This window comes from Giraffa tippelskirchi, chromosome 6 (genome assembly GCF_054371585.1).
Source record: "Giraffa tippelskirchi isolate mGirTip1 chromosome 6, T2T-mGirTip1v1.2.pri, whole genome shotgun sequence".
NCBI classification, from domain to species: domain Eukaryota; kingdom Metazoa; phylum Chordata; class Mammalia; order Artiodactyla; family Giraffidae; genus Giraffa; species Giraffa tippelskirchi.
Window position 1 is genome coordinate 75,574,924 of NC_137280.1, and position 17,539 is coordinate 75,592,462.

The 17,539-nt window shown below is 53.1% G+C and overlaps 1 protein-coding gene across 1 annotated transcript; it reads right to left on the reverse strand.

The window, feature by feature from the left end:
• Window positions 1-95: 95 nt before the first annotated feature.
• On the reverse strand, window positions 96-17,481 carry TOP1MT (DNA topoisomerase I mitochondrial). The gene is given in 15 exon segments (XM_081505407.1): window positions 96-186; window positions 239-246; window positions 565-706; window positions 2,077-2,210; window positions 2,609-2,709; window positions 3,175-3,292; window positions 3,522-3,590; window positions 5,280-5,453; window positions 5,644-5,787; window positions 6,071-6,180; window positions 6,183-6,214; window positions 7,091-7,278; window positions 7,731-7,853; window positions 17,418-17,445; window positions 17,447-17,481. Coding segments are annotated over 15 exon segments (1,497 nt in total).
• Between the last annotated feature and the right edge of the window lie 58 nt (window positions 17,482-17,539).

Consider the following 17,539-nt stretch of genomic DNA (forward strand, 5'->3'; position numbering starts at 1 on the left):
ACACTTCACTGTACAAAACTCCCCAATATGCTTTAGTGGTGACAAAAACACACAAAATAAGTTCCAGCGAGGCAGGGGAGGTACTCATTTAGAACTCAGTCTTCGCCCACCATGTCAAGAGCCCAGGTGAACTCCCTCTGGGTCTTGTTGTAGACCTTCTCCACAGGCACCTCGAACTTCTTACACCTGCCCAGAGGAAAGGGGGTTCTCGGGGGGGCGGGCATGGAGGCCAGGGCACCAGGCTACCTGACCTGCTCCTGGCATGGGCATCGGGGGCCGAGGGATGGGGGGACAGTGTCCCCGGGGCAGCCCAGGTGGTGTCCGAGCATGGCACCTGGGAAACGCTCGTGGGGCACATGGGCGACCCAGCCCCCACACCCCCGTGGGTGGCACAGCTCAGGATCCTTCCACAGCCGAGAGGACCGATGACCAGGCTTGGCATCAGACACACCAGCCAGCCAGGCCCCGTCACAGGAAAGACCTGTGCTGACCACAGGGCCCGGGGACTGAACTGGGGCCACTCGGGGGGGTCCAGTCCCTCCTCAAGGTCACGCATCAAGCGACGCTGATCCGGGGGTCCGAGTAGTTGAGCTTGGAGGTGCCCAGGGCCACCTACTTACTCTCCTCCTTGTCTGTGGCCTGCGTGCTCAGTCTCAGGAGCTGCTCCTCCAGCTTCTCCAGCAGCCACACCCTCTCCTCCAGGATGCTAGCAGAAGAAGGAGGGGCCTGGTCCCCATGCTGGTATCACCCTGCTCTGCTCACGCCCTGGCAAGCCCAGTGATGGGGGAGGACTCACTGTCCCCCACTGCCCTCCACTGTCTCCAGGTGAGCCCTACGAGAATGGGACTCAGGGAAGACCACTCTCGGGACAGAGTGGGGACCATCCATCCAGGCCTGACTGCACAGGAAGTGAAGCATGAAGCACACAAAGGCCACAGGCGCAGAGGACAGGATCCCATGTCTGTGAGGGCAGCTCCGTGCTCATTCCCACCACCCTAGAGAAAAGCTGATGCATCAAAGCAAGATGCAGCTCTCACCCCACAGGCCCGTCCTGAGACTGGGACGCGGCGCCCCGTGGACAGTGCAGGGCAGACATGCAACACCCACGTGTACTTCAACTCCAGGCCTTGTCCCAGGGACTCAGGCCCCAATCCACCCGGACCCGTGCGGAAGGACCGCGTGTGGGGAACACCCCCACCAAGGCCCAGGTGGCCCCATCAGATGCTGCCGTGGGACCCGAGGGGCACCTGTCCCAGGCTGTGGACGGGGTGGGCTGCAGGCCCAGACATGCTGTGCAGTGGCTGCTGGAGGCCCAGGCAGCTGCTGATGCCATGGAGAGGGCTGGCTTGTGGCGGAGGGCACAGGGTGCACGAGTGTCAGGGAAGACATGCAGTCCGCCGGCGGCTGCCCAAGGAGCCTTGCTTTCCACTAAACGGAACACCCTCCGATCCAGCGGCTGGCGTTCTCACACGCACCCTGCCACTACAAGTACCCATGAGCGCCTGAGGACACCTTCATGCTGTAAAGCAGCCACGGCAGCCGGAGCAAAGGGGTGCCACCAGAAATGGCGCAGACGGACACCAGAGCCCGGTGGGGTGGACCAGCTCCTGGGGACACCACCAAGCACTGACCCAAGAGGGAGGGACATGGGCAAAGCCACCACCCGGTGATTTAAAACTGCCCACAAAAATGGCCCGAGCCCAGAGGCCTTCACTGGTGAATTCTAGCAAGTAGCTAAAGAAAAATTAACTCCAGCAACTCTTCACAAACTTTCACAGGTGAGCAGAGAGCAGAGAAGGGACAACTTCTCAAACCCCTCCAAGACCAGTGTCTCCCCAACACTGAGCCAGAGGCTGGGGGCTGTCTGAGGAGGCTGCACCTCAGAACCCTGTGACTGAGCCTCTGAAGGACAGGACCACGTGGCCTGGCGCTTCCCCTCTGCACTCCTGCTCTGCTATACCTCTGGGCACAAGTGTAGTGTGTGTTAAGTCACCAAGTATGTCCGGAAAAGACAACCAGAGAACTGGGAAGGGGAAAGGAGGTTCGGCCCGACTCAGGTGGGCTGGGCCCCCGGACACTTTCCTCTGGGACCTGCTGTCCCCTCAGGATGCGTGGCCGGCCCGCGCCTTCTGCACCTCTGCCTTGGCTGCGGCCACCTGCTGCTCCTTCGCCTCTATCTGCAGGGGAACAGGGGCCCAGTCGGGGCCACTCTTGCACCACCTGGTCCACCTCAGAGACCAGCATCCATAGCCTGTTGGCCCCACACCCTGAAAGGGTGCCCATCCGCCCGGTCAGGGTGCCAGAGCACTGGCCCTGATCAGTCACTCTGTGGCCAGGGGACAGGGTGAGGCCAAGGTGCCCTGGACACACAGCCTGCACCCCCAGGCCCGGTCCCTGCTCCACTGACCTCCTTCCTGGGCCAGAGGCCGTTCCACACCACGAGGCTGCACAGGCCAGCGTCTGGCCCTCTCTGGGCCTGCTCTCCCCGCAGCAGCCTTCAGTGTCCTGAGCACCTCCGAGGGCCACACAGCCCCAGGGAGGGCGGGGGCTGCACAGCCACCCCCAGAGAGGCCTCCACCGCGCCGGCCGCACACCTTGGAGGGAAGACCTCAGAGGTCTTGGGCGTCGCGCGTTGATGGGTGCAGAGAATGGCAACAGCCCGGTTTGCTCAGTTGTGAGACAGAAGTTTGGCGGCTACACTGTCTTCAACTGGAAAACGGGGGTCAGGAAGTGGCAGCCAGGACCACCCAAGTCAGCGTGTGCCCGAGGAGCCCGCCCCTCGCCAGGGCCTGGTGGGACGGGACTCAGGGGAAGGACCTGGGCCCAGGGCCTCACAGCAGGGGACTCGCCAGACCCCACCTCCACGAGAGTTGGGATGAGGGGCCCAGAGGGGCAGGAGCCCTTGGATGGGGGGAGGGAAGGCAGAGGCAGCAGGAAGGGGGGGGTCCCACACTCCAGGGGGTCGTGCAGAGCTGGGGCGCACCTCAAGCCCAACTCGGCAGGGGAGCAGATGGGAGACTGGGCAGGGGGCCTGTGGGGGGCTTGTCCTGGGGCCCCTGACCAATCCCCTCGGGCCAAGCAAGCGCCACTCCACCCCGGCCACTAACCACACGGCTGTCCTACCAGCCTGGCAGCCAACACCAGCGCACAAGCAGGCGCCCTATCCCCACAGACTCACCTCGGGGCAGCGCTCCAGCTGCCCCTGCAGGGTGACGCTGGCGTTGTAGATCCAGAACACCCTGGCCGTCAGGCCATCCATCAGGTCCTGCAGGTGTCTGTTCAGGCTGGCGGTCTGAAGGTGAGGGGGAGGGTGGGGCTCAGCATGTGGCTTCCCTGGGGACAGTCTCACAGCCCTCCTCCCAGGCCCTGCCCCCGGCTCCTGGGTAGGACGGAGCTGCCAGTCAGAAGGACGGCCCTCGGCCTTCGAGTGCAAGAGAAGGTGCTGGAGTGCTCACGCTCACCCCCCTCGTGAGACCAGCTGTTCAGGACGCAGATAGGTCACCCCGGTCGGCACTGCTTACAGTCAGCCTGTCAGAGAGCTCATCCCCGGGGCCGTTGTTGTCCGTGAACAGCTGCAGGTTCTGGTACACCTGCAGCAGAGGAAAGACGCCGTTAGCGAGGCGCCCTTGTCCCCAGGCAGGAAGGAGCAGAAGGGCCCTGCGGACGAACAGACAGAGCTCAACGAGGGCCCCAGAAGGACGTCTGCGCGACGGGCCCTGGCTCCTCCCGGGCGCAGGCAGAGCCATGTGGGGTTGCGTGCCGTGTGTCACGGCTGCCCTAGCCAGGCTGGCGCCATCCCACGTTCCCGCACATCCACAGGCAACCCCACGTCCACAGTCACACTCGTCTGATGACGCAGGGCACCCAGGGACGTCCGCGGCCCCTTGGCCCCATCCCCTGCACCCTCGCTTCCCTCCCTGTCCTTCTGAGCAAGTGTGAACACCCTCCTTCCGTCTCCCCAGCCAGCCCCGCACTGCGTGTGTCCCACAGGGCTGGACACCAGGCAGCCAGCTCCAGAGTGACCAGGATGGCCCGCGTCCCCCGGCCTGGTCAGTGCCTGAGCAGAGGGCCCAGCCCTCGCCCTCGCCCTCTGCCCCGTGTGTACACATGAAGGCACAGCCACCGGGGAGGGCCTCACCACTCACGGCCCAACTCCAGCCTCCAGACCCGTTTACGAGGGGGTTTCACCAGAGCAGCTCCATGGAGACACGACAGCAGCGACGGCTTCTGTCACTGAGGCCCTGGTCCCAGGACAGCGCTCCCTTTCCTCCCACTAATCCACACCCGAGCCGACTTCAGATGTCCGGCACCCACCCCTGAGGGAGCGTTCCTCTGTCACCCTCGACAGTCTCCCCAGATTCCCTGCTCCACGCTCAGGAAGCCCGTCTGTGTGTGAGGCGCGTGTGAGGCATGTGTGAGGTACACGCGGTCAGTGTCGGGTCTGCTCTCTTGCTGGGATGTGGGCCCACCCAGACAGAGGTTGCCGCCATATGGCTTGCCACTTCAGAAGGGGTGGAATTCTGACTTCCTTTCAGACACGTGTGTAAACCAGAAACTTACACCCCCAACTTCATCCATCTGTCCATCAGCAGGGGCATGACGGTGAGCCCACAGGCTCGACCCCTGAACCCTGTCATTCACAAAGGGGACCCCGGAGGCCCCGCCAAGTGACCACAGCAAGCCACATGCCCAGCAACCGCAAGACCTTTCCCAGATGTGCTGGGAATTGTGCGTGCTGGGCTGAGCAGCGTCCTCTCAAAACTCACGTACTCCCCAGAACGTGACCTTTCGGGAAACAGGGTCTCTGCAGGTGCACTTAGTTAAGAGGAAGTCACAGTGGGTGGGGTGGGGTGGGCCCTAAACCCCCCAAGACCCCCTTCATATGAGGCAGACGTGGTGATGACGGAGGCAGATGCTGCAGTGACGCAGCCTCGAGCCCAGGTCGACAGGCACCTCCAGACACCAGGGGAGCCTGGAAGGACTCCATGCAGAGCTGCAGAAGGCACGTGGCCCCCCCAGCAGCCTGCTCTTGGACCCAGCCTCTCGCACACCGCCCTCGCCCCCAGGACAGCAGCAGTGGCGGGCCCAATCCAGGCCGCGGGCCTTCCTGTGACTCTTGAGGCTCTGCCGGCTCAGCCCGGGCTGGCTGCCCACAAGGCAGACCCTGCCACCAAGCCTCACAGGCCAGGCCAGCAGCCGCTGGAGGAGAGCACCCAGACGGAGCAGCGAGCTCACCCCGGCACACCACCCACTGCCCACCGCCCTCACCAGGCACTCACCGGCTTCTCCACTGGCACTCTGTTGTAGGAGCGGATCAAATCCTTCCCCAGGAAGTCAAATTCCACGACGTCCGGGGAGCCGTCGGCCTCTGGGTGCAGCTGGATGTGCTCCACGCGGAGGGAGCAGCAGCCCACCGTCCCGCCGTCCTTTCCATTCCCAGCCCGCAGCACCAGCTAGGCAGACCCCCGTCAGGGCGTGGTGCATGTGCCCTCGGGGACACACGCACAGACGGGCACATGGCCGCACTTCCACCGGCTCAGAACACAGAAGCCCCGCTATCCCCCTCCTTGTCCACCTAACCCAGTCTTTGCCACTGACCAGTGCTCCGTGAGGAGCCCGGGGGAGGCTTGGGACCACCCGCACCTTGTCGATGATGTAAAGGGCCACAGCGCGCTGTCTAGCCCTCATCTCTGGAGACTTCCAGTCAGTCCAGTACTGGGAATAGATCTCGCCCACAACCCCTTTCAAGTGCTGAGCCACCTCGTACTTCTCCCAGTCTCTCTCCCCCTAAGAAAAGCTGCACGGAGCACAGAGAACCCTGGGAGCCCCCTTCAGACAGAGAACTGCTGACTCTCCTCCTGGGCCGCTCTCAGCTGCTCCACTCAGGGTGGGCAAGCAGACTCCAAACTCAGTTAAACACAGCGTAAACTTAAATTCCTCAGTTTTTAAGACCAATGGCCACTGGACACACGATGATTCCAAAACTGGCCTGTTAGCGCCTACAGTTTCAGGGACTCCCTGCATCAGTGGCCCGGCTAGGTGGGGAAAGCAAGGTCACAGCCGGGCTCACCTTCAGCTGGGAGCTGGGGTTCAGCGTGACGCACTTGATGGAGCTCTGCACATTCTCCATCCACGCCACCAGCCGCGTGACTGTGCGGTCTCACCGGACCTCCTTCCATGGTGGCCGGCCGGGGGCTCGGGCACTGTGGAGTCCCTGCAGAATGACAGCGACACACCAGCCAGATACCCTCATCTCCCGCGGCCGTGGGCACCGCCAGTGCTAAGTCTGTCTCAGAGCCGTCTCCTTGCCCAAGCTGCGTCCTTGTGCCACCACCCCTGGCCCTCAGCTCCTGCACATGACAGGCTCCTTCAGAGCTGCCCCGTGGGTGAACCACATGTGTTGCCAGCCGTGGCAGCTGCGAGGGACCCAGGCGGCCGTGAGCTCCAGACAGGCCTGGGCTCCCAGGGTGCGCCGGCCGGCCCGGCTCGGCTGTGACCCCCGCAGCGAAGAACAGAAGCTCCTGCTCGCCTGTCACCACTTGAACCATGGAAAATCGTTCAAAGTACACAGACACGTGCTCCCAGTGGAGTAAAATCTCAAGTGTGGGGCAGGGTGACGAGGGCTGGTTCAGCAACAGCACCCGGGCTGCTGTGCACACGTTCCTCTGCTGGGAAGGTGCCCTCCAGTCCGCACCACAGAGCCTGAAGTAACGGTGGGACACCCTGCGTCGGGCCCCCCTCCTAGGTGAGAAAGTGAAAGTCGCTCTATCGTGTCCTATTCTTTGCGACCCCATGGACTATACAGTCCCTGGAATTCTCCAGGCCAGAATACTGGAGTGGGTAACCTTCCCCCTCTCCAGGGGACCTTCCCAACCCAGGGATTGAACCCAGGTCTCCTGCATTGCAGGCGGATTCTTTACCAGCTGAGCCACCAGGGAAGCCCAAGAATCCTGGAGTGGGTAGCCATTCCCTTCTCCAGTGGATCTTCCCAACACAGGGATTGAACCGGGGTCTCCTGCATTGCAGGCGGATTCTTTACCAACTGAGCCACCAGGGAAGCCCCCTCCCAGGTGAGGGGTGGGGCCACAACCTGCTGCAGTTGATGACCACGTCCTCTGACAGGCCCCTCCTCTTCAGCCTCCCCATCTTAGGGTGGTCGCCCCAGCCTCAGAACAACCCCGGGGCCTCAGTCTTGAAATTGCCCATCTTCTCTCAGTGCCCGTCTAAGATACAGTAGCCAAACTCTTGCCGAAATTTTTCCTCCTCTTCTTTGAGCTTCTGCGTTAATAAAACACCATGTCGGCTTCAGTGGTGAAGAGACAGGACACTTGCCACGTGAGCAGGACTACTCAGAGCCCCTTCACTGCTGCAGGAGCCTGGGCAGCCCAGCGAGGGAGCAGGCTCAGCACAGGGCACAGCCATGATGGTCCACTGTCACCGCGAGTGGGAAGTACGGGCCCACTGGTCCTCACAGGAAGGTCGCTGTTTCACGTGCTCCAGGTGGACACAGCACTTCTTAAATGCATCCACATTAGGGGCACATAACTCAAAATCGTCTGAGAATAACAGAGCGGAATCAAAGTCCCCTTCACCACTCTCTCTTGGGACTCATCTAGAAAAATCCCTCCGGAGCAGTTTTTGTGAGAGGAGGGGTCGTTTTCTTCACCACCAGCTGCCTCCCACATGAGACCCCAGAAGCCCAAGCCAGACTGAGCCCAGAGCAGCCTGACCTGCTTCTCCTCCCTGGACAGGACCTTCTGGGAGGCAGTCTTGTCCACAAAGTGTCTGTGGATCTCCGTGAAGTCACACCTGTCCAGGTGCTTGATGACCTTCCTCTCTTCTGCTTTCATTTCCTACACGACACCATACACACACTCTCATCATCTAATGCAGGCAAGGGTCACACGGGCAGCGGGGACCCTCCCACTCTGCGGCGGGGGTCCCAGTCCACAGGGAATGGTAATGTCCCAGAAGCAGGGGGAACAGGGACCAAGGCCACCCTGACCAGCAGCCTCTGCAACTGTCCCCCAAGAGCGCCCCTTCAGGGAGGTGCTGAGAGGTATTTACTAGGCAGGTTGATAAGAAGTCCAGGGGTCCCCAAGGAGAGAGGAGGCTGGAATTCTCAAGAAGGAAGAAAGGACAAACTTTTTTTTTCTTTCCCTCTACATTCTTTAGGATTATATAAGAATAATGTATCCTGCCTGAGGACAGTCTCTGGGTTAAACCTTCTGGCTAATCCTATTATCTTAAAATGTAAATTACGGGAGTAGGTCTGGTGAGGTCTTTACAACCTCCAGACATTCTTTTGATTCATTGGAGAGTATATAACTCTACTGCTAATACTAGCAAGCAGGGACTCGGGTACTCTTTCTGCCCCCTTCTGATGTCTATGTCAGAAGCTTTCTCTGTCTCCTTTACACTTTAATAAAACTTTATTACACCAAAGCTCTGAGTGATCAAGCCTTGTCTCTGGCCCTGGATTGAATTCTTCTCTGGAGGCCAAAAATCCCAGCGTCTTTTCGTGGTTCAGCAACAACCTTTCATCTTGGGGGCTCGTCCGGGATTCTTCAGGAGAAGATAAGGATGCTTGGAGCTCTAGTTCTTTGTTCTCCTAGCAAACACGTTTTCTGCTGTACTTTACTAACTCTACAGTGTGCTTGTGTGAATAAATGAAACGCCCTGCACAAAGCAAGTGAGGAGCCCTGCTCTGCGGTTCCGCAGTGACCTCATACGGTTCATGGCAGAAACCTGTTGGGGGTTTATACCTACCTGCCAATGCCAAGAGGCACCCAATGTCTACTTTGGGGACCGACCAGAAATGGGCAAAGCATGTGGACCAAACTCTCCTTTCTCGGTCAAACTTTTCGGTCTCTTTGACCATTTCATAACTCCTTGGGAATCAGAAGTACTAACCTATCTGTCAGATCATAGACTTTCAAGGGACTTGTGATCTATGCTGTTACTGTGTCCTGTGACTTAGGTCCCAAACTTGGATTGGTAGTCAGGAGTGCCTAGCCTCGCTAGGAATTGAAAGTTCAGAAGTTAGATGGAGCTCTAGCTCCAAGAGCATCTCTGAGGTTAACGGTTACTCAGATTGGAACTACAATGGGTTTTTTTTCCTTTGGTAACGCTGGCTCTTAGTGGACCAGAGGAGGCTCTTATACTAGTGTGGTGACGCTTGGAAGGAACATCTCAGTTTTATGTTCTTATCGGTCTTATTGTGGTCAGGAATATACTCAGGGTCGTGCACAGACACTCAGGTGACGAATGTTTCCCCCAGCAGTCTTAGCTTGAGAGGCATTCCGGAAGGTTACTCTGATCGCACCCCAGGTGGCATCAGAGGCAAGCAAGGTTTTAATGGTCAGGAGCTGGACATCAGTCAGGGATGCCATCAGGTCTACCCCTGGTGCATCCCCACCCCGTCTCGGTGGTAGGACCGAGAGGGACAAGTACAGCACCTGGTCGGTAAGGGACAGACTAAGTCAGATCAGGAAAGAAAAGTTTTGGTGTAAAGTCTGTCTACGGCCCCATCTAGAGCAAGGAGGGACGCCTCCAGTAGAAAGATGGCGCTGGTCACTTTTTTTCTCTCTTACAGATGGGAGCTAACAATTCCAGCCTCACTCCTTTGAACTGTATCCTGAAAAACTGGGATAGATTTGATCACCAGGGCTTAAAGAAGACACACCTGGCCTTCCTATGTGATACTGCATGGCTGCGGTACCCACTGGAGGATGGCGAACTGTGGCCGGTTGGAGGGTCTCTTAAGCATAATACTGTTTTACAATTAGACCGGTTCTGTAGAAAACAAGGGAAATGGGTAGAAGTAGCATATATGTTGCCCTCTTTCTCTCTGCGAAATATGCCAGACTTATGTCCGAAGGGTATAGATTTGGGTGTGACACCTTCAGCTCCCTCCTGTCCTCCTACTTTGCCCCCATACCCGGGGCTCCAAACTGGGCAAACTGGAAGTCAGAGAACCACCCCCAAGAAGGGTTGCCATGGTCTCAATAAAAACCCAAACTGAGATTCAAACTGCCCAAATAGAGGTCCAAACAACTCCTGTCTCAGTACGACCTCAGACTACTCTGGCTTCAATAGAAACTCAGACCATCAAAGTAAGAGATGGGATGGAGGACAGGAGACAAAGAGATAAAGTAAAGCAGGTTTCTCCAATCTATCCCTGGGATCATATGCGCAGAGCAGCCAGAGAGACTGAGCAACAGCCACACAAGCTGTTGCCTCTTCATGAAGCGCCCACCAGGAGAAATAATCAGTCTATGAGAATTAATAAGCCCTTTTCTTATCAAGAAATACAAAGAATCAAGGAGGATCTGGGAGACTATTTAGAAGACCCGGAAAAATATATTAGAGCTTTTAAAGGTGTTACTCTGCTTTATGACCTTACTTGGAAGGATGTGACGTATATCTTGGGGCAAATGCTGACTCCCAACACAAAAAGTCGAGTTTTGGGAAAAGCAGTTGCTTATGGAGATGAATGGCTTGGTAATGAATCAGTAGGGAAGAGGGAGGACGAGATAGCCGCCCTCCCCACTGGGAATCAGGCGGTCCCAACTATAGAACCAGACTGGGACTATAACACGGCTAAAGGAAGATGGGATCAGAGTCTTTTTGTCAGCTGTATTCTTGAAGGACTCAGGCAAGCGCACATTAAGCCTTTAAACTATGGCAAATTGGCAAACATAGAACAGGAGGAGAGGAAGCTCCTGGTAAATTCCTAGATAGACTGAGAGAAGCCCTTCGCAGATTCACTGAGATTGATCCCGAAAGTGAAGAGGGAAAAGTGATCTTAAAAGACAGATTTCTCACTCAGTCCGCTCCAGATATCCGCCATAAGCTATTAAAACGGGCATATGGACCAAATCAGTCTTTAGATAATCTGTTACAACTGGCTCAGACAGTCTATTATGGTAGGGAATATGAGGAAAAGAAAGAAAGGCAGAAAAAGACAAAGGAACAGGCTGAAGCCCTCGCAATGGCTGTAAGAACCATCTAAAACAGCCTGAGAAAAATGCCCGGAGGGACCCAGGTGAAAAGAGATGGGCTTGCTATCACTGTGGAAAGGAGGGGCACCTCAAGTGGGGTTGAGCTCAGGCATCTAAGCCGCCCCCGGCTCCATGTCTGGTCTGCAAAGGACCACACTGGAGGAGAGACTGCCCCCAGAGACGTAGGTTTCAGGGGTTGCACTCTCAAAACAATCAGGACTGAAGGTGCCTGGGGGTCCCCATACAAGCTTCTGTTCTAATTACACCTGAGGAACCCCGGGTATTAATAACTGTGGGGGGCCAATCCATCGATTTCCTTTTAGACACTGGGGCAACTTACTCCGTGCTTACTGAAGCCCCTGGCCCACTTTCTTCCCGATCCGCTTCCATAATGGTACTGTCTGGACGAGCCAAAAGGTATTACTTCAGTGTTTCTGTAAGTTGTGACTGGGATTCTGTGCTATTTTCACACGAGTTTCTGATCGTGCCAGAGTCTCCCTCATCCCTTTTGGGGAGGGATATACTGAGCAAGGTCCATGCCTCTGTTTTCATGAATATGGAGCCCTCCCTTTCTCTCCATTTAATTGAACAAAATGTAAATCCTAGAGTATGGGCTGATGGAAAATCTGTGGGTTGAGCACAAAATGCTATTCCTGTAGTTGTCAAGCTTAAAGACTCACACTTATTTCCACATAAGAAGCAGTAACCACTGAAAACCTGAGGTTAAGGAAAGTTTAAAACCCATCATCGAGAATTTAAAGGAGCAGGGGCTATTAATTCCCTGTAACAGTCCATGCAACACTCCTATTTTGGGTATAAAGAAATCAAATGGTAAATGGAGACTAGTTCAAGATTTACAAATAATAAATGAGGTTGTAGTTCCTTTATACCCCGTGGTGCCTAATCCTTATACTCTATTGTCTGAAATTCCTGAACGAGCCAAATATTTCTCAGTAATTGATTTGAAAGATGCCTTCTATTCAGTGCCTTTGGCGGAGGAAAGTCAATTTCTATTTGCCTTTGAAGACCCTACGGAGCCAGTTAACCTGGACAGTTTTGCCCCAGGGATTTCATGACAGTCCTCACTTATTTGGACAAAGTTTGTCATGGGATCTACAAAACTTTAATAGCTCCGAAGCGGTGGTGTTACAATATGTAGATGATATTCTGCTCTACGCTGAGACAGAGGAAGCTTGCTCATGAGCCTCAGAAGATTTTTTAAACTTTCTGGCAGGCTGCGATTACAAGGCATCAAGAGAAAAGGCTCAGCTTTGTCAACAATCTGTTAGATATCTGGGCCTAATCTTATCAGAAGGGACTAGGGCCATAGGCCCTGAGAGAATTAAACCTATACTAAATCATCCCCTACCTATGACTTTAAGGCAATTGAGAGGATTTTTGGGAATCACAGGCTACTGTTGCATTTGGATTCCGAGTTATGGGGACCTTGCCCAGCCTTTATATAAACTTACAGCTGAGACTCAGCAGGCCCAAACCGACAAACTGGTTTGGTCTCCAGATACTCAAAAGGCTTGTAAGGTTCTTCAGACTGCTCTCCTGCAAGCTCCTGCTCTGAACTTGCCCACAGGGTCAGAATTTAATGTCACTGAAAGAAAAGATATGGCCTTGGGAGTTTTGACACAACCCCCAGGGCCTCACCAGCAACCTATTGCTTATCTAAGCAGAGAATTAGATGTTATTTCATGCGGGTGGCCCCACTGCCTACGAGTAATTGGGGCAGCGGCTTTATTAGCACCTGAAGCTTTAAAAATAATTAATAGACGAAACCTTACTGTACTGACTTCTCATGATGTGAGTGGAATCTTAAATTCTAAGGTTAATATTTGGATGACAGACAGTAGGCTTCTTAAATATCAGTCATTGTTGTTAGAAGGACCAGTAACTAAGCTTAAAGTCTGTGGAAATTAAAATCCCGCCACTTTCCTTCCTGAGAAGGAAAATGAAACATTTGATCACGATTGTTCCCAATTCCTAACTTTAAACTATGCAGCTCGGGAAGATCTAGTGGATACCCCATTAGACAATCCTGACATGGAAATATTTACAGATGGCAGTTCTTTTGTTCAGGATGGAAAGCGTAAAGCAGGTTACGCCGTGGTGACTGCTGAACAGGTTTTAGAAGCAAAATCTCTCCCCCAGGGAACCAGTGCTCAGTTAGCAGAGCTTGTGGCTCTGACACGAGCTCTAGAGTTAAGCAAAGGGCAGCGAGTAAACATCTACACTGATTCTAAGTATGCTTATTTAACTTTACATGTTCATGCTGCAATATGGAAAGAAAGACAGTTTAAAACAGCAACAGGAGAACCTATTAAACATTTCAGAGAGATTGAGAGACTTTTAACTGCTATATATTGTCCTAAAGAAGTAGCTGTTGAGATGGATGAAACTGGAGCCCATTATACAGAGTGAAGTAAGCCAGAAAGAAAAACACCAATACAGTATACTAATGCATATATATGGAATTTGAAAGATGGTAATGATAACCCTATATGCGAGACAGAATAAGAGACACAGACGCATAGAACAGTCTTATGGACTCTGAGGGAGAAGGTGAGGGTGCGACGTTCTGAGAGTGTTATAGCCACGTGTTTTGGGAAACAAACTCACTCAGAAGGACAATGGAGGTAATGGAATGCAGTTTATTACACCCGTGGGCCCAAGGCAGAGTCTCCTCTTAGCCAAGGACCTCGACCAGCATTTGTGAAAATCTTTTATACCCCATGTGTACGTGTCCGAACTCACCACCCCAAATTCCTTGAGACTTACATAAACAAAGGAAGGGTAAATATAATCACAATAATCTCATTATTTAGGTGTTATGTGTTCAAACAGTTAAACAATTGGCCAATAATCAATAAGCCCGAGGTTACACTCCGATAGGTACAGAAAAATTTACGGCCTGTCCAGAGACAGGGGTGATTAGTGTATGTTTTCTCTTAGGCGATGAGTAACCTGGATACAATCTTCAAGGTTCCTCTGTCCAGAGGGGTCTTATCCTTCTATTGTCGTTTCCACAGGCACTAAGCACAGAGTTCAGAGTCCATTAGAGAGGTGGCCGAACATGATCGGCACGAATAGGCCTAAGATGGAGTCCAGGCCCTATGAATTCCTTCTTCAAGAGAATAGCACTGAAACATGTATATTATCATATGTGAAACAGAGCACCATTCCAGGTTCGATGCATGAGACAAATGCTCAGGGCTGGGGCAATGGGATGACCCAGAGGGATGGGATGGGGAGGGAGGTGGGAGGGGGGTTCAGGATGGGGAACACATGTAAACCCATGGCTGATTCATGTCAATGTATGGCAAAATCCACTACAATATTGTAAAGTAATTAGCCCCCAACTAAAATAAATAAATTTATTAAAAAAAAAAAAAAAAGAAGTAGCTGTTATGCATTGCAAAGGGCACAACAGGGATGGGAGTAAAGTAGCCAAAGGTAATCAGCTGGCTGACTGTCAAGCCAGAAAAGCAGCACTTTACAAAACCCCTTCACTACAGACGCCTTTGATCTGGACAGGTCCTGCGGAACAGGAAAAACCACAATATACTGAGGAAGAATTAGAAAGATATCAGAAAAGAGGAGCAAAGATTACTGATAAAGGATGGTTACAGTCCGAGGATGGATGGTTAATAATTCCTGAAAATGCTCAATGGAAAATTCTTAAGGGTTTACACCAGAGTTTTCATTTGGGTGCAGAGAGTACTTACCAGATGGCTTCTCGTTTGTTTGAAGGTAAAAATGTAATGAAAACTTTAAAGAACATTATCAAAAGGTGTGAGGTTTGTCAGAAAAATAACCCAAAGACTGAAAAGCTAGCAAAATCTGGATTACAACGAAGTGGAAAGTATCCTGGAGAGGACTGGGAAATTGATTTTACTCATATGCCAAAAGCTAATAGGTATTCTTGCTTACAAGTTTGGGTGGATACTTTTATTGGATGGATTGAGGCTTTTCCCTGTAGTGAACAGGCTAAGGAGGTTATAAAGATTTTAATCCATGAAATTATCCCCAGGTTTGGGCTGCCACGGAGCTTTCAGAGTGACAATGGCTCCGCCTTCAAAGCTGCTGTAATTCAGGGGGTGTCTAAAGCTCTAGGAATAGGATATCACTTACACTGTTCCTGGCGACTCCAATCCTCAGGAAAGGTTGAAAAATCTAATGACATTATCAAAAGACATCTGCGCAAATTAACTTAAGAGACAAAGGACAATTGGATTAAAGTCCTACCCATAGCTTTAATGAGGGCTTGAACTGCCCCAAAAAAGGAGGGACTGTCCCCCTTTGAATGTATTTATGGAAGGCCTTTCTTATGCACAGACATTGTTATAGTCCCTGAAGCCTTGGAATTAACTAGTTATGTAACTCAGCTCTCAGCTTTCCAACAAGCATTAATAGAAATCCGCGAGACGACTCCTGACCCAGCCTCTGAGTCAAGCAAGCCTCTATTTGAGCCAGGAACTGAGGTCCTCATAAAAACATTGGGGTCTGGGGGCCCATCCCTTGAGCCCCTCTGGGAAGGCCCTGACCAGGTTATTCTTTCTTCTCCCACGGCAGTCAAAGTGCCAGGAATTGATTCGTGGGTACATCACACTAGAGTTAAGAGGTGGCACCCTGACCAGAACTAAGTGACTTCATTTTATGTCTTTACTTTCTATGCTCTGACTTTGTACTTTTCAGATGGGCCTGATAATCTATATGAGCCTACTTCTGCTGACTCCAAAAATCCTGAGTCTGCCATTTGATCCTCAAGACAATGCCTTCCAGTCCTAGGCTCACTCCTACGCTGCATTTCATAATCAGGTCTAACTGCTGGGTCTGCGGAGCGTTCCCCTCTTCATCAGTGGAAGGCTTCCCGTGGTGGACATCTCCACTTCAAGGAAAAGACTTTCTCCAAGTCTGCAAATACCTTCAACAACAATCGCATGTGATGCCTCTTCTTAAACTGATGACATCTCACAACCTTAAGATGGACTGATGTAACTATGGACATAATGTAACTTGTCATTTTGATTTTAACTTGGTTTAATGACTATTTTGCCTTACATCTGTAACTGTATAATGGAGTTTTCTAACCGTCTAAAAGCTTTTAAGTTACAAATGGTTGTCCAAGCTCCTACAAGTGCCACAGCCTCCTCCAACTATTACTTGGGGCCCCTAGATCAGAGACCCTCAATATGAGGGTTAGGAGAATATGTTGCCTCAACAATTTAGGGACACCCCCCCCAAACAGCAGGAAGTAGTTATGGAATGAAAACAATGCCCCTTTCCCTTGCTAACATAATTCTCTTAAAAGAAAAGGGGGGAAGGAGAGAGTCATTTCCTAGGCAGGTTGATAAGAAGTCCAGGGGTCCCCAAGGAGAGAGGGATCTGGAATTCTCAAGGAAGAAGAAAGGACAAACTTTTTTTTTCTTTCCCTCTACATTCCTTAGGCTTATATAACAATAATGTATCCTGCCTGAGGACAGTCTCTGGATTAAACCTTCTGGCTAATCCTGTTATTTTAAAATGTAAATTACGGGAGTAGGTCTAGTGAGGTCTTTACAACCTCCAGACATTCTTTTGATTCATTGGAGAGTATATAACTCCACTGCTAATACTAGCAAGCAGGTACTCGGGTACTCTTTCTGCCCCCTTCTGATGTTTATGTCAGAAGCTTTCTCTGTCTCCTTTATACTTTAATAAAACTTTATTACACAAAAGCTCTGAGGGATCAAGCCTCGTCTCTGGCCCCAGATTGAATTCTTCTTCTCCGGAGGCCAAGAATCCCGGCGTCTTTTCGTGGTTCAGCAACAACCTTTCAGTGCCCAGGCGTGTGTGTGGACAGGCAGTGAGCTGAGGTGCCGGAGCTTCCTCCCAGTGGCCCTGAGCTGGGCCACGTGGCTGCATCTGAAGGATGGTCCCCACCAGCGGCCATGCGGACTGCACGGCACTCATGAGCCCTTCACTCACTGTCAGGGAAGGCGGCCTGCCACCCCACACACGGTGGGAACACGCACGTGCTTGGCAGCCCGCGGCCCAGCCATCCCCTAGGTACCTGTGGAGAAGAGGGTGCACGGCCCCAGAGAACCCTGTGAGGAACTCAGGTGCCCATCAGCCAGAAAGGCACACGTGTGGCCCTGGTGTCCGGCCTGGAGCGGCCAGAAGGGCCTGGGTGCGCAGTCCACAGGCGGAGCCAAGGCGGGTGCAGGTGTGCACAGACCACCTAGCAGCCTGTCTTCAAAGAGCTTCCCAACAACTATTTCTGTTTCCTGGGGGCAGAAAATGCCCCTCCGGGCCCCCCATAACCCCTTTTTCCCAAGCCTGGCTCTGCCTGCCCCTCCAGGGGCAGCAGAGAGGGGAAGGCCAGCAGCGTCTGACAGCCCAAGACTGTGGCCACGCAGGATGCACCTTCTGCCAGTCACTGAAGAAGGTTTTGGAAGACTGCTTTTGTTGTATATTCATGATCCAACATTTTCTCATAAAACGTAGCAACCTCCTCTGCTGCTAAGCTCAGCTTTACGGGCTTTCCT